The sequence below is a fragment of the Osmia bicornis genome, chromosome 14 (assembly GCF_907164935.1).
Source record: "Osmia bicornis bicornis chromosome 14, iOsmBic2.1, whole genome shotgun sequence".
Taxonomy (NCBI): Eukaryota; Metazoa; Arthropoda; class Insecta; order Hymenoptera; family Megachilidae; genus Osmia; species Osmia bicornis.
The window spans coordinates 7,769,306-7,794,440 of record NC_060229.1 but is presented as its reverse complement, the minus strand read 5'-3'; the positions used below and the strand labels follow the sequence as shown (position 1 = coordinate 7,794,440).

General features: G+C 35.8%; 1 protein-coding gene across 4 annotated transcripts in view; it reads right to left on the bottom strand.

Annotated features, from left to right (window-relative positions):
* The window catches only part of LOC114881074 (bumetanide-sensitive sodium-(potassium)-chloride cotransporter), a 73,825-nt gene that overhangs the window by 30,293 nt on the left and 18,397 nt on the right, over nucleotides 1-25,135 (bottom strand). For 3 of the 4 annotated variants that reach the window (XM_046288583.1, XM_046288585.1, XM_046288586.1), the window contains exon 2: nucleotides 12,993-13,131. In XM_046288583.1, the coding sequence (XP_046144539.1) occupies nucleotides 12,993-13,096 (104 nt within the window). In that variant the 5' untranslated portion in view covers nucleotides 13,097-13,131. Of the gene's footprint in view, nucleotides 1-12,992; nucleotides 13,132-24,987; nucleotides 25,071-25,135 lie in introns of those variants that run through there. The other variant, XM_046288584.1, reaches the window with a different exon arrangement.

The following is a 25,135-nucleotide window of genomic DNA, read 5'->3' as shown; positions in this document are numbered from 1 at the left end:
ATTCACCCTCTGTATTTTCTATACATCGTTTCATTGGACTATTATCTTTTCAGAGGTTTACAAAACCATCTGGGTTTGAAAAATTTCGACTGAATTTTTCTGTTAAAGGCATAGGATTTTTTTCCAATAAATAATTGAAAAGTTGGTGCAGGATTAATTGTAAGTTGTAAGTAAGCCGTGTCGCTTTAACTCTTTAGGAAAGAAAGGAATACTAAATACATAGTACTTATAGTGTGATTTGATATACATATAGCATGACTCATTTTAATCAATCCAGACAATTATCAACCCAGACAAATTATCAGAAAACGTATCAGACAAAAATTGTTGGGTTTGAAGGCGGATATTCGATGGTAACCTTGATTTCATTATCTTGTTTTCCAAATGGAATGACTTATTTTTGAATGCGAAAATTGATAGAGTATAAAACATTACATTAAAAACATATGGTAATATGTAGGGTCAGATTGACCCCTACGGGATCATATGAAGGTCAACTTATTTTTGCATTTGAAATAATAGTATTTGTCTATTATTTGGTTACCATCTCGGATTTTTTGCAAATACATTCAACGGAGTTATTTAAAAAGATAGAATATCCTTAAAAAAGTGTTGCAAACAAATCTAAGTACTTTTTATAATGCATTGAAAATAAACGTAAACCTAATCTAAATCTGTAGATCTGTATCGCAAAGCGGTTGTAATACTCTTTGCAATACTATTTTTAATAATATTTTTCTTTTCTGGAGCGAAGCGAACGAAACTCCTCTATGAACGACTGATAGGGGTTTTTTTGTGACTTTTTAACTCAAAAACTAGATTATCAATTTTGACCATTCTTTGCAAGCCGATCACAGTGGTCACTGTGAGTGTTTATAAAGAAAAAAATCAGAGATCGGTGGTGTCCTTGAGGAATGGTCAGGTAATTATTGAGAAAAGGTTACACCTCACCGATTTTGATGAAATTGAAATATGTCGTAAAACTCATCATATGTCGTATCTTCGGTTTCCTATTAGTTTCTGAGATATTAATTAAAAACTTTCGTACAATACATAAAATTTTTCCTATACAGACGCAACTAGCACTACCGTCTTCGCTGTAGCAACCGTCATCGTTAAGTGTCGAACAGCCGTTCACACCATAGCGATATCGGCTTCCGTTTCTATAGGGTGTTCCATGTAAAATCCTTTTTTTTTTTTACTTTTTGTAACTTTTTCCGGAAGGCGGCCGGTAACGCTGCAACAGTCGTCGGATCTTTAAAGTTTTAAATAGGACACCCTATAGGTAGTCAGGTTGGAACCCCCTCTGCGTCAACGGCTGTTCGACACTTAACGATGACATCTACTACAGCAAGGACGATTGTGTTAGTTGCGTCTGTATAGGAAAAATTCTATGTATTGTACAAAAGTTTTTAATTAATATCTCGGAAACTAATGGGAAGCCGAAGATACCACCTTATATTTGGGGTCCCCTCCCTCCTCCCCACTGCCCCTCAAAATTTCATCTTGATCGGCGACCGGTCGTATTCGGAACTTTATCCCAAATTTTTCCTATACATATAACCACTCCTCGGTCATAGTTTTCGAGATATTTTTGGAAAACTGTCGAAAATAATAAATTAAATTCTGCCGCTTTTCTACTCTTTTTGCAGGCAGCAACACGTCGACCGACACCAATATATACAGGGTGATCCTCTCGCTAGTGGACTCAAAGGAAATGCCTCCACACCGTTATGAATGGACCCAAGCTCTTTTCTCGATGGGGGTGTATACTGTAGCTGTGTTCGTGAAAAGGTATCGATGACAGAAAAAGGACTTGGGCCATTTTATGCTATTATGGCGGCACTTCCTTTAAGTCCACTAGCGAGAGGATCACCCTGTACAAGGTGATCCTCTCGCAGCCGGACACAAAGGAACACTGGCGACAATGAACCCCTTGACCACACCATAAAGAGGTCCGCATTGTCAAGTGCCAGCGGGGACCTACCCGGGCCGAGACGACTCTGTGTGTCTTCATGGTGCGGTCAAGGGGTTCATTGTCGTCAGTTCCTTTGTGTCCGGCTGCGAGAGGATCACCCTGTATAATATACATTAATAACGGGCGGGCTTAAAAGTCAAATTTAACTAAATTTAATGATTTTGAATCTCAGTTGTGTGAATATTAGTTTAGCCGAACCTAACCTAATTCACTGATTAGGTAGATTAGATTGGGTTAGGTTAGGCTATATTAAATACCCGGCTGCCATCATAGCTACGATACGTTGAAATCATGAATGCAGAAGTACACAAGGTGTATATTGGTCATCAGTCGCCGTGCTGTTGCCTGCAGAAACAGTAGAAAAGCGGCGATCCCATACTAATCCATACGTTGTCACGGACACACACGGATGGGCAGAATGCAATGTGTTACTTTCGACAGTTTTTCGACTGTTATATTTTATTTGTCACATTATCAGCAACAAGAAAATACTTTTAATTGCTATATTGTGTCCCAACTCTGTTAATCTTACTTTTACTGCAAATCAATCGCTTCGCTCCAATATGTCAGCCACGAAGCGGATTACGGCCTAGTTAAATATCGAAACTGGACAGTTGTTGTTACATTAAACAAGTTTTTAAATAAAAATGACAAAATTTAACCTATAACATGTACCACTAGAGAGAATCAGAGAGAATATGTTTCATTATTACCAGTCTCAAACTTCCCCCTCCCTTTATTATTGTTAATTCCTCACGTTTAGTTTAACGCGAGGTTGGGAAGCATAATGGTTGTAATGGTATTAACTCCCAAATGATTAAACAAATTGTAAGAGTGTTATATATATTGTATTTGTTAGGGTTTGGGTAAGAGCATTATCAACACAGTTATTATGTGCACTTATTAATACTTTAATGATATCATGAGAAAAGAGGTGTGTAACATTATAAGAAAAAAGACACGTAACGTAACGTAATAAAAGGTTCATGGACGTTCTGGTCCTCGCGTCGAGAGGGCCTCATTTGGGTCGGTATTATAGGTGGCGACACTGCACCCCTCAACAGTATTTGATCTTGATACACGTGTGTCCCCCTGTGGCTCGGGGGGCTTAGAATACGGCCACGGTATCCCCTGCCTGTCGTAAGAGGCGACTAAAAGGGGTCACACAGAACATACACACATGTACACATACACGCGCACACACACGTACACATACACATATACACAGACGAGTGGACCCTAAAGGTATAGATTGAGTGAGAATTAAAAGTATGGAAGAGAATTTAAGAATGTAAAAGTATGGAGTGTGTGAAGATGTAAAAGTATGGCGAAAATATGTAAAGTAAGATAAAGCAGAAAGATGACAAAATGCGCGGGAGTTTGGGGTTGCCAGCATTCTGCCAATCCATCTCCCTAGGCGCGGGGACGCTATAGTTCGTTGGGCAACAAGAGGACACAAAGTCCTCAAAAGCGCCGACCCCTAACCCCTTCGTGGATGCCAAGGCATCCACAAGGGGCCAAAGGGTGAAAATTTAGGATTAGGATACACGTGTGACTCGGAAGATAGCGAATTGTTTCGAAATAAACTTTAACTTTATTTGTGTTATAATTCTCATATACAGGGTATCCGCGCTAAAGTGTGACAGGCGTTTTATTTCGTAACTATTGATGACACGAGAAATTATTTATATGGAAATTGCACGGTAGAATGGAGCCTATGTTTTGGCGTGAACGAAAATTTATTTACATTATTAGTTTAAAAGATATGATGGTCAAGTTTCGTTTTTTAAATGAAACTATATATTTTTTTTCAGATCATGTGATAGTGCTTTTCAAGACGATTTCATTAGGCTGTAATGCATACACTCCATTTTAATTAGTTTTCAAGATATAACGTTTACAAATTTCCCGAATTTCAGTAGATACGTCTCGGTTTGAGTAACAAGTCGTAAAAGCGGCCCTATTGTTGCGGTTTCTTATTCTTTGGGTCTGCCGTTCCTAGTGTAGACCCCCGCTGTGGCACTTACCGCAACAATAGGGCCACTTTTACGACTTGCTACTCAAATCGAGACGTATCTACTGAAAATCGAGAAATTTGTAAACGTTATATCTTGAAAACTAATTAAAATGGCGTGTATACATTACAACCTAATGAATTCGTCTTGAAAAGCACTATCACATGATGTGAAAAAAAATATATAGTTCCATTTAAAAAACGAAACTTGACCATCATATCTTTTAAACTGATAATGTAAATAAATTTTCATTCACGCCAAAACATAGGCCCCATTCTACCGTGCAATTTCCATATAAACAATTTTTCGTGTCATCAATAGTTACGAAATAAAACGCCTGTCACACTTTAGCGCGGACACCCTGTACAGATGTTTTATATTATTTGGTTAGTGTCAACAGAATAATGTCTTATGAAAACACGTAAGAATATCCATTCAAACTATTAGAGTAATCAGCACGTTCAATATACGTAAGTACAATGTTGTAAGTACATACAATGTGTTACATACATTACTTTAACATTTGTTTATGTAACACTAATAAAATCACCAACTCGTCTGTTTCAGATTTAACAGCTTTTTAGGCGAGAGACGTTGGTTTAACTTGGCCTTTTTCTGGGGTGGGCCAAGTTCTTTAGAAATTTTGAAATTTTTGAATTTTGAAAATCTAGAATTCTGGAATCTGGAAAATTTTAGGATTTGGAATTTTGTAATTTAAAAAGTTTGAAATTTTGAAATTTTGGGAATTTTGAACAATGAAATTTAGGAATTCTAAAATTTTAAAGCTTTGTAATTTTGGTATTCTGAAATGTAAGAAACCTTAAACGTTGAAATTCTGAAGTTTTTAAATATTCAAATTTTAGAATGATGAAGATTCACATTTTTTGTGAGTGGTCAGCCCAAATTTTTAGAGAGGGGGAGGCTCACTCTGGTCTTTACCTAGTTAGACCAATGGCGGGAGACTTGAGTGCACGCGCGTGTCTGAATAATTCGTGTGAACACGAGGAATTTCTAACGGCAAATTACACAGGGTGTCTCAGGTCGGGCAGTACAATCGGGAAGGGAGTGATTGAATAAGAAAACATTAGCCGAATTTTTTCTGTTTGAGCTTTCGTTTCCAAGAAAATGGAATTCAAATATTCGTCGACTACATTTGCACTCATAACAAAAGTACCGGAGGTGTAACTCACCGATTTTCTCCATTCTTTGATATATTATAGTACATAAAAAACTGCTAGACACGTATTTTCTTATACGTGCTAATTCGTTCATTTAAGAGTAGAAAATCGCCATCAAATGTTATCCCGAAGAAATGTTTTTTTCTACATATCTCGAGAACGAATTGGAATTTTTTAATAAAGTCAACGGTAAACTATTTGTTATAAAAGGACAATATTATGGGCATTATTTTTATCATAAAGAGTCCTAGGATCCCCTAACTTATTATAAAGAACAATAATATTTTTCTAATCCTTCGTTCGAAAACAAAAGCTCAAACAATAAAAATGTATTCTTTTTTTCGGCTTATTTTTGCTTATCTCGGCGAAATACTGAACAGTATTGAAATGCTAGAGGTAATTTATTACACAGAATTACTAATGCTAAAATATAGGCAACAACAAAAGTTTGAAATTTACGTAAACCATTTATTTATCGAAAAGATAATTTACGAAACAGTGTGTAATACTAATATCCTATAAACAAGTATTGAGTTTTAGCAACATATGTAGGTGAGGTGAAACAGTTGCTGCGAGGTGTACGTGTCAAAAAGTTTGTTTTCTACATAAAATAATTTTTAACAAAAAATACAACCGACTTCGAAATGCACTAAAAAGTATGAAATAATTTCTACTTCATTTATACAAATACCCAACAGCTATTAATAAAACCTATTTACTCGTTAAATAGTATACTAAATACATTTCAACCTTTTCGGAGGCGGCGCAAAATTAAAAACTTTTCTTATACTAGGAAGATTCAAGCGTCGATAACCGATCAAATCATTATTGACAGCATCGTATATTCGGGTATTTTTAATTTTGCGCCGCCTCCGAAAAGGTTGAAATGTATTTAGTATACTATTTAACGAGTAAATAGGTTTTATTAATAGCTGTTGGGTATTTGTATAAATGAAGTAGAAATTATTTCATACTTTTTAGTGCATTTCGAAGTCGGTTGTATTTTTTGTTAAAAATTATTTTATTTCATACTTTTTAGTGGAACGAGCAGTATTTGTAGGATGCCGTAAGGTGGTTTACCGTTCTTATTGGTTAATTGCAACAACGATAGTTTTTAGCGATAACAAGTTCCATACAAGTTATAACAATAGTTATTAACAATAACAAATTGCATAAATTTTTGCAAGTGAGGTATCGCGGAAATGTGAAAGGTTTCATCGCAATCGGTTCATGCCTTACAGAGTTTACATGTATACAAGAAACAGTCGGAATCGGCGACTGCATGCTGACTCATACACCGGTAAAGACACGTAGGCATACGGAGAATTTAATGTAGTAGTAACAATAGTTTTTTACGAATATCTCGGAAACTAAAGCTTTCCGTTAATTATGCATAATGAAAAAGTTGTTCAGAATCATTTCCCCGACAACATATTAAAAGGTCATTGAAATCGTCAAATTTTGACATTAAAAACTTCCTGTATTTTGCAATAACAATGAAAAAATGAAAAATTTTTTTCAATGGGACCAATCGGAAGACATACCCTACAAGATGTAAAAGGTTTCGTTCCGATTGGTACACCCATCTCGGAGTAATCGGTGAACACACACAAAAAAAAAACATACATACTGATCGAATTGAGTAACCTCCTCCTTTTCGAAGTCGGTTAAAAAATGCGAAAGTTGCTCCTAAGTCTTAAGCGACTGTGTGATTGTGTATATTTTGTAGGAGAAAATTGATCTCGGAAGAGAGATTGGTCACAGCTGTGAGAAGATGGTACTACTCAAGAAATATCATAAGATGTAGTTTGTGTAGTGTTAATGAATGTAGATATAGATTGTTGTTCTATTTCTGAAGTTTGTAAACAAAAGTTACATAGACAATTATTTAAACCTGTATGCAAATCAAAGTAATTTCTAAACAATTTAAAGACTTTTCTTTCTATTAAGTGCACAAATTAATTCAGCGCCTTTTCTTTTTATATTTTTAATTGAAGATTTATGTTTAAAAAGTCATAGTAACTTAAGTTATAAAAATAAATGTTATTTTTATTACATTCTCCTGTCACTTTCCAAGTCCACAGGAGCACGGGAAAATATTCAGAGGGTCTAGCCGTATAAGCATAACGAATCGGCGCCAGCAACAATTTCGGTTGATATTTATACCAGATAATGCCTTCTGCCTAAACAACAATTGTGTACAATTTCAACCCCCTGACCCCTCTGATAAGGGGGTAATGGGGGTAATAACCCAAAACTTCACTATTTTTGTTCTCCGAAACTATTTAAGATATTTGTACACATTAAAGTGCAAATAGTAGGTACTCATTAGCTGTAATTCATTTTTTTTTTCAACATTTTTGTTCGATGATTAAGGGTTGAAAATTAATAAATAAATCTTTGAAGGTGAGTTTTATAAACAATTCCTTGAGTGACACCCACCGAAAAAATTAAGAATAATCCTTTACTATTTAACTATTATCTGTAAAAGTTTCAAGAGTGTCGGATTGGTAAAACATGGTTAAAAAAATATAAAACCAATTCAAGGCCCCTTCATAAGGGGGCCACCTCATGTAAATGGCATGTTTTTCAAGAATTTTTTGTGGAAAATGTAATGCGCCGATTGATTTAAAATTTGGAGTGTCATTTATTCACGTTATGATCTAAACAGAAATATTTTTTATAAATGTTGATTGTTAATAAGGATGGTACAATGGCGGCTTGAAGATGGCATCTTGGAAAATCGCCGTGCAGTGTACAGTGCACAAAAATGATTTGGAACAAAAAAATCAAAATGGAATAGCTACTTTATGCAAAAACGCTCAGCATGACATTTGTATTTTTTTTAAATTTTCAAAATTGCGAAAATAGCAAGGTTTTGAAAAAAGAACGGGAATTTCGGCTATGAAAAATTCGTAATAACAGTAATTTAAGTAAAAAAAAAAAAAATCGCAGAATGTCATGCTGAGGCCAATTGTTTATAGAATATATATGTCAAGTTTCATAAAGATCGAGTAATTAGTTGTTGAGCTACGTTGCACGACGCGAAAAATTTTGCGTTTCGAGAAAAACGCGTTTGAAAGTTGAGTAACAGCCGCTCCGGCCAGTGCAGCCGTTCACTTGATTTTGAAAATAACATACAAGGACATCTCGGACGACTTTCTAACTTTTTTTATCGCATTCCCGAGGAAATTTCCTATTGATTTCAGCGAAAAAAAAAAAAATGCGAAAAAATTTCATTTTACATGAGGTGGCCCCCATAAGGCAAAGCCAGGCTGAACGTTGGAGGTGCTCAACCTAACTGATCTACAAGGGAACACGTTGCACCATCCCGCCACGTTTCTCATACCAGAAACAGCTCTCAGAAAAATATGAACTCTTTTTTCCCTAAACTGTGTTAGTCAACAGTCATTTTTTCAAATAATACATTAACAATTTAAACATTTTAATTAAGTTTTCTGTTCTTAATTTTTAACGTCCGTGTTTTCACGGTGTTCCTCGTTTGTAGGTTACAAATGGCACCCTTATATAATTATAACTAAGGTGTTTCTCATTTTATGTATGAGGGAGCCCTAAAAAGAGCTGATTATATTCTATCTAACAGTGATGTGTTTTAGCGTTTATATGCCGCGAGCGAACTTTCATTTTTATAATATTATTGTTTTGCTGTAAATATTGTACATTTAACGCGTCGTTCTAAAATCATGAACTCAGGATCGTACGCTTTACCCTTTATGATGCGTTTATTTACACGCCAATCTAGGCTCCTCGACCGCGTGGGAAAGTATGAGGGCATATAAACCACTTTGGAAAATACTCCGTTTGTACCCTAAAACGCGCTTAACTCTTTTCAGGACTCCCATATACTTAAAACGAAGGATACCTTAATTACAGTCATTCCCAGGTACTAGTGGTACTCTATAACATAATTAACTCTTTTCAGAGCGCCCATATATTTAAAAGAAGGAAGGTCTTACAACTATTGATAGGTATCTACTACAATTTAATTAAAAGTAATATGTACGGGAAAAAACAAAGACGGAGATAGTTGTAGAAGTCTATGTTCTTTACAGCGTTGATTAGAACGATATTGCAGTTATACCTTCTTCGACTATTAAAAGAACAACCTTATGGCACCTAACACAGTGCCGTTGTTCAAGACATCATATAAGTTTGTGATTTAGGGCTCTCACATACTCAAAACGAGGAACACCGTGAAAACATGGATGTTAAAAATTAAGAACAGAAAACTTAATTAAAAAGTTTAAATTGTTAATGTATTATTTAAACAAATGACTGTTGACTAACACACAGTTTAGGGAAAGAAGAGTTCATATTTTTCTGAGAGCTGTTTCTGGTATAAGAAACGCGGCGGTGCGGCACAACGTGTTCCCTTGTAGGTCGGTTAGGTTGAGCGCCTCTAACGTTCAGCCTGGCTTTGCCTTATGAAGGGGCCCTGCATTGGTTTTATTTTTTTTTAACCATGCTGTACCAATCCGATACTCTTGAAACTTTTACAGATAATAGTTAAATAGTAAAGGATTATTCTTCATTTTTTCGATGGGTGTCACTCAAGGGATTGTTAATAAAAATCATCTTCAAAAAATTATTTATTAATTTTCAACCCTTAATCATCGGACAAAAATTTTGAAAAAATATGAAATACAGCTAATGAGTACCTACTATTTGCACTTTATTGTGTTCAAATATCTTAAACAGTTTCGGAGAACAAAAATAGTAAAGTTTTGGGTTATTACCCTCATTACCCCCTTATCAGAGGGGTTAAGGGGTTGAAATTGCACACAATTGTTGTTTAGGCAAAAAGCATTATATGGTATAAATATCAACCGAAATTGTTGCTGGCGCCGATTCACTATACTTATACGGCTAGATCCTTTGAAATAGTGATTAAGAAGGCGTAGTAATAAAGGCACCAAATTAATTTGTACACCTAATTCTAAATATAAATTTGTTTAAATGCTCATGTAAAAATCTCGTATAAATTAGAACCTGTAGTTTGTTAACAAAAAACCCCTGCATTGTTTACTTTAATGTGATAAATTTAAAAAAAGTATTGAAATATTTTTAATTAAAAATAATAAGTTTCCATCATTTTTCTTATCAATCCTTATCATTAATTATTTATTATCTGTTTAGGAGAAATTCGAAAGTATTTTTTTAATCTTATCTTTTACTTATTAAAAAATTAATAGTTATGTTGATATTTCGAGAACAGTTACTTGTTTAGAAAAATTGACTAAATTTAATGTAATTTAATTTAATTTAGTAAATTCTAATAAATGAAAAATTCGATCGATATATGTATACTGTAACGTGGTGGCACCCTTGCCCCCCCCCCCCCCCCCTCCCCCCGCCGTTACAATCGCTGCGCTTCTCCCAACTCACACTCCCACATCAAGATAACCCCTAACCCTTTCCTCACCTTACCCCTTTCTCCCTGCCCACCGCTGTCGGGCCGATGGAGGCGACGGACAGAACCACCCAGGACTACCCTTCAAAAGGAGCTTCGAGGCCGGCGACAGATACCCAACCCTCCCATGGTGAAAGAGCAACGTGGGACTTCAAAAAACCAGACGAAGGTGCCCAGACGAGTGCAAATCGCCCACTCGGAGCCATCTGTCGCCGAGCCCGAAGACTTCAGCCCACCCTCGTTGTCACAGGACATCCGCCAGCCCCATCGACCCCGATCACCGGTATATCGAAGATCGATAATCGATCCATCCCGTTGCCGGAAGAGGCCCCTTCCTAGTCCCACCTTCACCCCAAAATATCCCGCGACGGTCCCGTCGTCGCAGCGGCGACGACAAGCCGTCGATTAGCGTTTAGCAACCTGAACATAGAGAGAAGGGGTTACATACAGTTGCGAGGCCCAAAAAATGCCGTTTTTTGTGATTTTTTTTTGGAAAAGCATATGAATATATTTTTTTCAACTTTTTGCATATTACAATACAACTATTGAAGAGTCTTCAGGAATTTTTCCAAGTAAAAATATGCTGTTTATAGCGAAATATTGTAATATTCCCGAGGCGCCTTGAAAAAAATTTGATTTGCGGTGACCACTTTATCTCGTTCCCAGGTTATCTGAAACAAACAGGCAAAATAATGTCGTTACTATATACTACAATCTAGTACGTGATCGAAGGATTTCGAAAAAATTTGATTTTTGACAAAATAGCGGATGTTTAAATTCAACACTTCGATTTTCAGGTAAAATATCGACCGTTTTTCGTCCAGAAAACTGAAAATGTGCAACATAAAAAAAAATCCTTCGATCACGTACTAGTCTTTTATGTTCTTAAGAAGTCCTGAAAATTTCATTTAGATCGGCGCAACAGTTTCAGAGAAATCGTGGTTACCGATTTTGAAAACACAGTTTCGAGAAAAAAGCGTTTAAAGTTTTAAAAGTAAATTACATGCAGATAATTTTTTTTTTTTAACTTACCTTCGAGAATCAACAATCAACCTCGTTTTAACGGCTGTAACTCCCTCTATGGTCTGCTTACACAATAAATAGTCTAAAACAATGTATTAGATGGGTATCCACAGAAGTAAGGGGGAGTCGCGCTGCCTGGCTCGGGTAGATACAAAATGGCCTGTATCTTCGAAAATTTTGAGCGGCAAGGTTTAAAACTTTCAGAAAATATTCTTAAGACTATATACTTTGAGAAAATAATATTTTTGAAAAATCGGTTTTTTCAACTTTGCTAACTGTATATAACCCCTTAAGAAGCGATTCCAAGCGATTTAGATAGCGTTTAGTGACGATCTGCGAAGTGTGAGTTGTGTGTGGTGTGCAGCACCGGTGAGCCCATTATATTACATTATATTCTGAGTCCGGCAACGGTATCTTCTCCGCCCGTACATTGTTAAAGCTTGCGACGAGCCCCCTTTTCCAGCCCCCTTTTTAAGATTCCCCTTTTGTCAATCCTCTTCTACGCGTAACGTAAAGAACTCCCTGAGAACCCTTCCCACCCTGAGACCTCTCTTCCCCCGATACTCCTCCTCGCGTACTCCCCCGCGAGATTGTAAGGACGTAAGTGCCCGAAACCCATCCCCTGTAATCGCCTTAACACCTTTTTTCCCCCTTTTTGATTTTGATCGCCACAGCGAGTGGCTGGCGCCCAACGAATTTGTTATTGCGAGGAAGCCCCAAATCGTATAGAGTGAACCCCCAAAAGGGTCACAATACGTACACAGTAATTAAAAAATAAGAGTATAAGATTATACTTTCTTTATTTTATTAACTTAAATGTTTGCACACAAGAAATTTGAATATTTATAACTTACAAATATTTCACATCAACTTTATTTCTTAAAAGTTGTTTATTAATTTGTTGTAGTCTCTCGATTTTAAGGTCTAGTATTCCATATTCTTAAGTCAGTAAAGTTGAAATTCGCAAGAGTCACCTTACCCTATTTGATACCCTATTTGACGCCTCTGATAGTACACATGTATAAAAAAAGCTCAGGGAATATAGTAAACTCTCGTTATATTGCCACATGAGTGATTTGATCTTCATATGAATTTATAAGCATACTAGTGCTGCTCTTTCACCATCCAAAGAAGATAAAATACTTGCAAATTTTCCGTTGCTACAGTCCCATCAGCGGCAATATAATGAGATTCTGCTGTAATCATCGTTACTTATATAGCTATAAGGTATACATTGGTCATTTTTATATAAAGTGAAGAACAAGAAAAAGACATTTAACACACACTTTAATTCAGAAAGTAAAACATTTAGTAATTTGCACATTTAGTGGTTTGACATAAGGGGGATGATAAATAACTGCACTCACCTATAGTGATCCAACCGTGGGACAACGTCCCACAGTCCACTGACGTTTAGGGTCATTGGTAACCTCTTATTATTTTGACCTCCACCAATTACCTCATCATCCATAGCTTTAAGTACAAGTCAACTGTGATTCGTTGAATCTGAAAGAAAGAAACAGAAGAGAAACTTAAATATTTTATTGTTAATCGCTTCTTTCAAAATTGGTAATTCTTTGATTTCTAAATATTTCATTTAAAATAATTGTTTAACGTCCTTTTATTTCATAGTGCCTCTCATTAAAAATAGAAACAATTGGTAACCCCAATTTTTTATAGACTACCATAATCATAAACGAGAAGATATCACACTACGAATTAAATAAATACGAAGAGAACTACCTTAAATCTACAGGTATAAAAATAAAAGATTCAACCGGTTCATTAGTCATAGCAGCAGTACATTGCCTACTACGACATATGTATAATACAAAAAGAACAATTCGATAACTTCTTCAGTACCTTAGGTGAGAGATTCATTGCAGGAGGTGACTTCAACGCAAAACATCCGCAATGGGGTTAAAGATTCACTAACCCCAAAGGCAGAGAACTCCAAAAAACAATATTATCAAGAGGATACAACCACATTAGTACAGGGAAACTCACTTATTGGCCAATAGATCCAACAAAAATACCAGATCTTTTCGACTTCTATGTTGCAAAAGGTACTTCGCTAAACAACATTAACGTCTATTCAAGTTTTGACCTCTCTTCAAATCACTCTCCAGTTATACTAACAATGAGCTCAGGAATTGTAAAAAAAGAAAGACACCCTTCCCTGTACACCTCAAAAACTAACTGGAATTTGTTCAGAACACACGTTAATGAAACTATAGACTTAAAAATCTCTCTAAAAACAGAAGATGAAATTGGCTACACGGTCGAGGTATTAATAAAAACGCTGCAAACTGCGGCATACCAGTCTACATCACGAACCAAAGCTAAAGGTGATTACACAATAAACTACATGATATGGCAATATTCTAGGCATCCCGAAAACAAGAGATAATTGAACAAGCTGTCCAAAGAATTGAAAAAACTCCTAACCAAAATAAAAAATGATAATATTCGGGAATACATACAACATTTGTACCCCTATCTGGAACAAAACTATTCATTAAGGAAAATCACAAGAAAACTAAAAAGACTAAAAAAGCATATCCCTCCCATACAAAAAGAAGACAACACATGGGCTAGAAAGGATCACGACATAGCTGAAACTTTCGCAATACGTCTCTCTAAGGTCTTCAAACCTAACGACAACTTTGCACCCGACTCAGAAGACAGTGCAATAATGGAGTATCTTAATGCTCCACTACAATCGAGCAGACCTATTGAACACATCAGTCCCAAAGAAATGATAAAAGAGATAAAACTTCTTAACGACAAAAAGGCACCAGGATATGACTTAATAACCGCTAAAGTTCTAAAAGAATTACCAAAAAAAGCAATAGTTACAATAATCCAAATATACAGTGCGATACTCAGAATACAATATGTACTTCCCAATTCAATGGAAAGGCTGATGCCATTTATGCTATGGGCCATCGACCCATTTTTTCTTCACTAAAATTTCGGTACAAACTTGGTATAGGATGAAAGGTCTCGTCGTCCCGATTACAATGATGTATATCATTAGTGGAACCGGCTTATCGTTCCAGAGAAAATGGGCTCTAAACGTCCATTAATTCATTCCAAATTCCGATAGTTTCATTAATTCACACCATATTCCAATAGATGGCGCCACGATCGAGACGGAATTAATGGAAACTATCGGAATTTGTAATGAATTAATGGAACCTTTAAAGTCCATTTTCTCTGGAACGATAAACCGATCCCATTAATAATATACATTATTGTAATCGGGACGACGAGACCTTTCATCCTATACCAAATTTGTACTGAAATTTTGATGAAGAAAAAATGGGTCCATGAGTGGCATCAGCCTTTACCAAAATAATTCTTATACACTAACCAAGCAAACCCCCAACTGGGGCAGCCTCCTACAGACCGATCTTGCTACTACCTCCTCTCAAAGTTATTTGAAAAGTTACTCCTCAAATGATTGAAACCAATAGTTAGGGAAAAACCACCGCACCAATTTGGATTTCGGGAACACCACTCAACAACTGAGCAAGTTCACCGAATAGACAATGAAATTGAAAACGGCTTCGAGGAAAAAAAAAGTATGCTCTGCAGCATTTATAGACATAAGTCAATCATTCAGCAGAGTCTGGCACACAGGCCTACTGTACAAAATTAAATAAAATCTCCCATCCAATTATTACATGTTATTCAAATCCTACCTAAGTGAAAGATATTGTCACGTCAACCAAGACGGCAGCTATTCCAAAATCTACAAAAAAAAGCAATCTAGACATTATCCAAAGGCCTCAAATAAAGGCTCTAAAAACGATAACTTCTGCTCCATGGTATGTAAGTGGAGTCATTCTGCACAAAGATCTCAAAATAAAATACATCAAAGAACAAATAGAAAGATTTGTAACAACGCACAAAAACAAACTAGAAAATCATCCCAACAAATTAGCCGAAAATTTAAAACACGCACCAAAACTCGGAAGATTGAAGAGGACAAAACCAACCGATCTAGAATGAATTAAAACAATGCACGCGCATTGTATTTAGTGGAAACACTACTGACAATGAATATCACCCACCCACACAACAGAATACCATGTATCGAATTTGCTGATTGGCTCCAAAGAGCCAGTTGTAAATATAAAATTAAAAAAAAAAGTGGAGTAAACATTTTCATTTTTAGTAAAATATTCCTTTAACGCAATTAATACAATTTTACTAATTGTAAAATTAGTAAAACATTCTGAATTCTAAATTTCAAATTCCAATCGTAAAACATTCTATTTTTAATTAAATAACAATTTTTATTTTTCCATATAATAGCTTGTTCATTCATAAGATACATTACTTTTACGTAACATAGTTTTACAATTTATTGTTAATTGGCAAGTCAACATGCAAATAGTTCGTGCTATGAATATTCACAGAATTGGAAATTCAACAAATTCTATGACTCAACAAGTGACAAATAGGAAGTTCGGTTGCATAAGGGTTTTCATGAGAAACAATGTTACACGTATAAAGTGCTAATATGAAACTATTACTGAAATTGTTCTAAGTATACCAATTTACACTTAGAACTAGTGTGAAACATGCGTAATATGCATATTTTCTGTCTTTTCACAAATTCATTACACAAGTGCATGTTAATAACATTGAAAGGTATTTCTCTGTCATAAAGGGAAGAACATTTAAGTTAACAAAAATAATTTATAGATTTTTTAATGTTTATTGAAAAACAGAACTTGTTGAACAAAGAATATCACAAGGCAAATATTTTTAGTAAATTATAACTTACATCCGTTAGTGTATCTAGGACATTTTTTAGGAGCAGGCTTTACAAAATTTTAAACCCTCAGAATACTAGAGTATTAAAATCTTAAAAGTTTTAAAATCTCAGAACTTCAGAATTTTAGAGTTTCAAAATGATGGGTCCATATTTTTGGGAGGGTTTAGGGTGGACCTACCTAATTACGCCAATGTTTATATCATGATTTTGAAAACTACTTTGTCGATATTTAAAATTATTATTATTAATTAGAGACTTTTTGCAATAAAATCCTGATAAGATCATTGTAAGTCCTATGAAATATATTAAAGAATGCTTTCACTAAAATTAGAAATGTTTTAACGAAACACTTTCATACATTGGAAAATTAATATTTAGTTAAATAATCTGAAATTTGGGAAATGAAAATGAAAAGGAATCTGAAATTGAAAATAAATTATGACTTCTATAGTAGTTCACTATTCAAGGATTGAATAAATTATACTTTTTGTGGATATTTGTTCTTAAATCGGCATCTGGCGATTAAATTAAATTAAAGTTAGCGTTTTTGTTCACTAACTTCATTTAAATGTTTTGATATATTTAAAATAATTTTATTTAAATATAGTGGAGTGATAAAATTTACCGGCGAAACTTCGGAAAACCGTCACTGATTCAGATCAAATTTTGCAGAGAAGCTCCTTTTTGCAAAAAGAAACATCTGTGAGAACGGTTTTTGGCGACTCAATGACATGTTTTACCATTTTAATGTCATTCCCTACCTTACCGACACAACGCAGTATGTATAATAGGCGAACAGTTCCAAACATAATTCGCATCTTCAGATCCGCAGAATACACATTGTAAACAGTATATGCATTAACAGTATTCAATATTACCGCCCTCATAAAAAACTACTCCAAACCTACTCAGACAGTATTTCCGTGTAGGCATCAAAATGGTAAAAAAATTTTTTCTCGAGTCGCCAAAAACCATTCTCACCGATGGTTTTTTTCGCAAAAAGGAACTTATTTGCTTTGATCTAAATCAGACTATGACAGTTTTTCAAAGAACAGCCAATTTATCTGTAATGATACATGATGAAATATGAACATTATTGGGAATGCTTGAAGAAACTATATGAATTTTTACAAACATCTTTCAGAAATGTTTATCCATTTAAAGAATTTTAATTTCATTCAAAGTTTGTTCAATACAGGTAGATAAATTGCTTTTCAAATCTGTTATTATATACTTTCTTTGAAATGTTTAAAAAAGCTATATGAATTTTTTAGATCTAAAAAGTTTGTACCCATTGAAATATATGTTGGACATAGATGACCCACGTTTACGTTTTAAAGATACTAAGAATACATTTACAGGGTAGTAGTTAAGCCTTGAAGTACTAAAATTAGTGCGTAACTCCAGTTCATATGGCATCCACACATTAGTTCAAAGATGCATAAATTCCTTTCAAATGATTAGGATTGCAATGTTAATTACTCGTCATCTGCAGCAGAAATATATCATCTTGACTAATTTCCTGTTTCCGAGAAGATTCATAAATTTGTCATTGCGCTGTCAGTTCGCCGGAAATCTTCCGGTACAGTTTGCCAAATATTCCAAATTATGCAATTTAAAATGACTTGAAATTGGTGATTTTATGGTGGCACCGTAACTTTAAAAGAAGGATATATCAATATTAGTACATAAATATATAGGGTGATTCGTAAATACATGTCAATACTTCAGCGGGTAAATTGTTATATACCGAATCACTCATTATTGTACTTAGATAACCCAACTCCCCGATTTTCCTGCAAATACTATGAGTCAACCTCCAGCAACAAACATCTCAAGTCCTTCCTTCTATTTCTAATGATTTTATCCGCACTAGTCACCCTCGAATCTGGACCACATGATCTCATCCCCTTATTAGACCATTAGACCCATGATAACTTCTACCTCCCTATTTTCCAACCCTATAAAATACCCAACTCTTTTTCCTCTAGACACAGATTTTTCCGAACCATCTTAGGACGACAGTCTACGTTTGTAACCACCAATATCGTATCCTGTAAACTTCGTTTGTATTTCGTTCTACGATTGTAACTTATTATAAATAATAAATAAACATCGTGAGTGGAATATAACAAAATTTACTCGCCAAAACAAGTAAAAAATGTTATATGAACATATGTCTGATATACCTTAGCTTTCGAGTTTTGGATGATTGTTAAGGATTGCTGATCGACCCTTGCAATATTGAACAAGGTGCCGCCTGATTGTCTCGAAGGACCACCCAATCAAAAAAGTTGAGAAAAAGTGATCGCATACATTTTTGGTGCCAATATAATATTTATTTCTATTGCAATGTTTATGGATGTGCGTGTAACTGTGTGTGCGTAGAATAGATTACAATCTGTGTTGAGTGTCTAACTGTCTCTTGTACAGAGTAAGAAACCGAAGTGAAGTCCCTTTTTCCCGAATTTTAGTGTTTGAGCTCGTGGCCCCCTCTACCAGAGCACCCTTAGCGCGTTCCCATTTTGGAAGGGGAACACGATACTCGTCTAGGTGGACGAATGCGACCCTCAATAACTCAAAGTTTTGACCTGGCCCTAAGTCCTCACTGCCAGGGTATCGAAACGGTGACTGAGACACCACTCGCACCTCCAAGACAGATTTACAGCAGGTGACTGCCTATTGTCACTCACTTTCTAATATCACGTGTGCCATCCGAAGTCTGACACTCAATATGTCACAAATGACCAGGTTGAGAAAAACCAGCAGTCCCCGCCATAAATCCAGCCCTAGTGTAAATTCCGACAATGATTATAGAAAATGTTCAAGGTGCCCGTCTCGTACTTCAACACACACTACTGCATGTCGCACATTCAATTTCGTACTCACTTGAAAATACCAGATATTCTTCGAATAGTCTAAAATCTAGTTTGTATCTTTCCTTACAGATTGTGCACATTATTCACTTGCGTTTCATACACAATAGGTTTTAAATGACCCCAAAGACATAAGTCTAATGGATTGAGATCGGAAGATCGTGGTGGCCATGCGACGGGTCCCCTTGTCCTATCCATTGGTTTGTGAAGGTGTTGTCCAGGAATATTCGCGTTGAACAGAGGAAATGAGACGGGGCACCATCGTGCATAAACTACAATTTTACCCTGATATTCAGGGGTACATCATGCAGTACTTCCTGGAGATCGTTCCGTGTGAATAAGTCACTGACCGGAGGGAATTTTGTTTACTTCATATCGACGGACATTACTTTAAACATAAGATAAAGTAAAGACGTACTAAAGCGTACAGTAGCGTGTATTGAGGCACAAGGCGGCACTTCGACCATTTTCTTTAATCATTCATAAGTTGAAACTAAGGTATATCGGACATATGTTAATATAACATTTTTTACTTGTTTTGGTGAGTAGAGTTACCCCCTGAAGTATTGACGTGTATTTATAAATTATCTTGTATTAACCCTTAGAGGGCGCGACGGATCATGGAGAGACCTCAATTTTAATTTAATTTTATATTTTACATTATTTTTATTTTATAAATTTTACACTGTTCCTTTAAAAATTATTCTTCCAACATATGAAACTGCTTTGTTTAAAAATTATACATTTAACTTTAGGTTAATATCCTTATACAGGATGTTACCTCCAACGTTATGGAGTGTACAATAGATATCAGTAAACAAATTTCGAAAGCAGTTTGTTTTCATGGCGAAATCGAGTAGTAACAATATTCTATCGCGAATATGTCACAAACTAATTGAGTTCCACATATAGCTTAAATGAAAAAAGTTGTTTAAAATGTCGAATTTTACAACACATTTAAAAATTATCGAAATCAGAGTGGGAGTAGCTTTTCTACAAGTTCACCAAAAGTGTTAGCACAAGTATACATATAGTTTACATCGGCGATTTTCAACTAGTGGTATACAAAGCACTAATGGTATGCGGGTAATTTGTGCAATATACAATATAACAATTTCACTACTTTTTTGTCAATCGTACAGTATCCCCCCCTGGTCCTGGTCCTTTGCCGTAGTCTGTCCCTTCTCCAAGCTCCCGTCCTTTCCCGCCATAGATGTTTCCGCGGAGAATGACGATGTAGGGCAGGCATGGGCAGTATGGATGGGATCGAGTATATTGTAAATAGGTTCGAATCTAACTAGATAGTTTCGAATGTTTGATAGGTACTTTGAAGGAAGATAGCAGTACTTTCAAATAGACTCGAACCCAGATGACAAAATTTTGAACCATTTGTAAATATTTTAAAAAACGTAAACAGTACTTCCAAGTATGTTCGAACCTTGGTCGTATAGATTCGAATCTTTGAGGAAATTTCCGAAAGACCCCCCCACTCTAGGACCCACTCTGTGATCGCGGTGTCAAAAACATAACCTATTAAAATTCCCGGGCAGAGCCGGGTAACGCAGCTAGTATATATATATATATTTTTTTTCCATATGAACCTGTATCTACAGCAGTAAAGGGTCTGGCGGGATATGCATGTGAAAAGTGCCCCCAAACGGATTAGTTTGATTTTTGGCTAGATATTACTTCTAGATATGTATATAACGTCCTTAAATTTTTAACCTGAAATATGCATTATTTTTTATGTTATTTGACAATAAAGAATTTTAGAAAATATTTTTTATTTAAAAAACTACTGGTTCGAAAATTGTGAAAAAAATATATGTTATACATACATCTGTTATCTATTTAAAAAAAAATTATTTTCCTTAATTTGTTTATTGTAAATGTTTGAAAAAAGATAATGTTTATTTTAATAATTTTTCTAAACGCTTTATCGTTCGGGCACCACAAACATACTTTGTACATATACACACAGCTCAATAACATCTACTAACGAATAGCTTTCGCTTTCATTTGGAATTTGGACAAACAAATGCTAGAATGAAAGACTTCTGTTGTCTAATGCAGGCATGGACAACATCTTCCGCGCCGTCGCAACTACAGCTCATGCAGCTCCCATGCGCTCCATGCGCTACACTGATTTTTACTTTATTTGCATACGTTCTACCACAACAATCGACTTGAAAAAAATATATGTTATAGATAAATGACTAATACATATATGTACAAAGTATGTTTGTGGTGCCCGAACGATAAAGCATTTAGAAAAATTATTAAAATAAACATTATCTTTTTTCAAACATTTACAATAAACAAATTAAGGAAAATAATTTTTTTTTAAATAGATGACAGATGTATGTACAACATATATTTTTTCACAATTTTCGAACCAGTAGTTTTTTAAATAAAAAATATTTTCTAAAATTCTTTATTGTCAAATAACATAAAAAATAATGCATATTTCAGGTTAAAAATTTAAGGAAGTTATATACATATCTAGAAGTAATATCTAGCCAAAAATCAAACTAATCCGTTTGGGGGCACTTTTCATATGCATATCCCACCAGACCCTTTATAATTTGCATCTACTAATGCCAAAAGTACAATCGAAAAAGACTTTTTATAATTCACTATCAGATCGAGAGCGGCTCGAAAGTGGTATAGCAGTATGGGTACGGTAAGATTTTACCGAACGGAGACCGAACTGGAACCGAACCGAATAGTGTGGATCTAGTCGTACGATAAGATTTTACCGGACCGAGACCGGACCGGGACCGAATCGCTAGTGTGTATCGGGCCTTAAAGTTGAGCGCTTAAAAGCTGGTGGAAAAGTGACGAGTGAACATTCTGGTTCTGCTGAGGGAGCACGTGAAGAAGCAAAGGACTCTTCGAGGGAGCAAGAGAGCCATTGCGCAGCCTCACTCCCTCCTGCGCATGCGCAGTCTGATTTTCAAGCTGAATGTGAGTATATTTTATATGTATATCTCGAGAACGGTTTATTTGCCGGAGTTGAAAATAGTCTCATTCGATTTCTCGTCTCTCAATTACTATTAATTCAAATTTTGGCTGCCCTAGGGTGGTGGGGCCTTTCGGAAGTATATACACACTCGAATCTTTTATGAGTACATCAGTTCTTCTCTGGAAATATTGCGATCGTCATCACAGACTATCGCCTGCGGTTTTCTGTTTCTTAAGTTTTCAGTTTTCAACGCCTCGGCGCCATTGGCGCGGCAGTCGACACCGATACAATGATGTACTTACTTTCAAGTACATTTTCGAACCTACAGGTATTCATTCCAGAGTTCGAAACCAACTTACACTCATTGAAACCTATGAAATGAAATCTGGTTCATATTAAACGGACGTGCACTCGCGAATATGCAGTGAGCCAGTGCAGCGTCTAGTCGCCTTGTAGCTTGTTCGACGCACGCGTGCAACGAAGAGCGCCCGTACCCATCTTGGTAGTTAGCGCTTATGCCTATTGTAGGACCACGAAAGGTAATTACATATATTTCATTATTAACCTTTAGCACGCTGACCGCTGCGTCACCCTTATTTGGGTAACGGCTATGTTTTCTTGGGGGTCCTATCAGCCATAATTGGGCGATGCTCTTCTTCGCCCAATTAAGTAGGATTTTACAAGTAATTCACAATTTTATTTATAACACAAGTACTTAATGGGATTAACACATGTGGTAATTATCGATATCTCGTCAACTCCACCGATTTCGCTCATTTTTTAATATGTTGTTGGGATAATGATTCTAAGCAACTTTTTCTTATGCATATAATCGTCGCTCGGCCTTAGTTTTCGGGATATTTGCAAACGAAAATTGCTACTATACCAATGAATTCTGCGTTTATCCTTTTCTGTAAGCAGTTTGCGGTGGCTGAAACCCAAAGGGTATAACTGGTGAACTAAAACATCGAACTTGACTGATTTCAATGATTTTGAATCTTGGCTTGCGTGGCCGGCCGCTTCACAGCGGCCGAAATATTGGTCTGACCTAACCTAAACTAATCTAATTCATTAACTAACAAGTTCACTAATTTAATTTTGTATTAGATTAGATTAGGTTAGGTTAAATTAATATTTCCGCCACGCATGTCGAAATCCAAAAAATGACTGCCGTTATACGCTATTTAACATAAACTTACGATTAGTGTGTACTTGATGTGAAATTAAATTTTTAAGTTCCACCCGTTATGTATACTGCTTGGCGGGCACCATGCTGTGTTTACAAAAACCAGCCATTCCATACTGACACACACACCGCCATGGACGTGTAGCCATACGCTGAATTTGCTGTAATTGTAGTAACTTTCTTTTGTATACATATATCTCGAAAACTAAAGCCGAGCGGCGCGGCGCCGCGGCGCGGGCGGTTGTATGTATAGGAAAAAGTTGCTTAGAATCAGCATCCCAACAACATATTAAAAAATGAGCGAAATCGATGGGATTGATGAGATATCAATTATTACCGCACACGTAAATATAAAATATACAAAATAATAAAATAATAAAAATACCCATATAGTGAACTTGTAGAACAGGTACTTCCCCTCCGATTTTGAGGATTTTTAAATATGTTGTAAAATTCGATATTTTAAGCAACTTTCTTCCTCTAAGCTATATGTCGGACTCGATTAGTTTGCGAGATATTCGCAAAAAACTATAAGTACTATTCCATTGAATTTCGCCTGCACGTATACGTCCGCGGCTGTGTGCCTCGGCAAGCGACCCTCGCTTTTCTAGTGTTTCTGTCAACAGCACCACATGGCCCAACTACCATTCATATAATGGGTGAGCTTAAAGTTAAATTTAACTAATTTCAATAATTTTGACATTGAACCTGTTTGGCCGGCCGCCTAAAGGCGGCCGGAATATTGTTATGGTCTAACATAACCTAATCTGGACATGTAAGTAACAGTATTTTATTTTTCTGTTACTTATACGTGTAGGTTAGGTTTGATAAGGTCAGATCAAATTAATATTCCAGCCGCCTTTGTTATAATTTGATTTTTCAGCTCACCCGTTGTATGATTAGGAGCCGGACCACACGCTGTTGCTTACAAAAACGGTAGGCAAGAGAGCCGAAGCACACATGGCCACGGGCGCATACGTATAGGCAGAATTCGCTGCAGTAGTAACAATATTCTTTCGCGAATATCTCGCAAACTAATCGAGTCTGACATATAGCTTATTAGAGGAAAAAAGTTGCTTAAAATATCGAATTTTACAAGATATTTAAAAATCATCAAAATCAGAGGGGGGGTAACTCTTCTACAACTTCACCAAATATATAAAATGAAATAAATACTTGTACGATGTAAGAGCTTTGAAACACAGAATGAAACTGACGAGCAAAATCGAACGGCCAGGCTGGGGAAAGTATTCTAAACAAATAATTGTCTCGGCTCGTCTTATCTAATCATATATTACTTTTGAGCAAACAAAAATCAGCTCGAAAATTCGACGTCACAGCATCTCAGCGTTCGTCTAACAGTCTAATAGCTCATAGACTCTAACAGCATTCTCTGTTACTCGAATTTATTCAATGGCAAATGATGACCTGTTGTAATGTATAAAACTGCATACACACAAAAAATTAAGAATTAGGAAATAAATTGATTCTAAAACAATCTCAATTATAGAATAAAAGCAAGTAGATTAACTATCAGCACACATACTATTAGTCCGTAACACCGCGATGCGTCTTGAACTTGGACCCCGCAGGAAACTCATCCGACTCTCGCTGGGCCTTCAACGTGTTAAACAGCGGCAGCGGCGCCTAAGTCAATCGTAACCCAAACAAGGATATTAACCTAAAGTTAAATG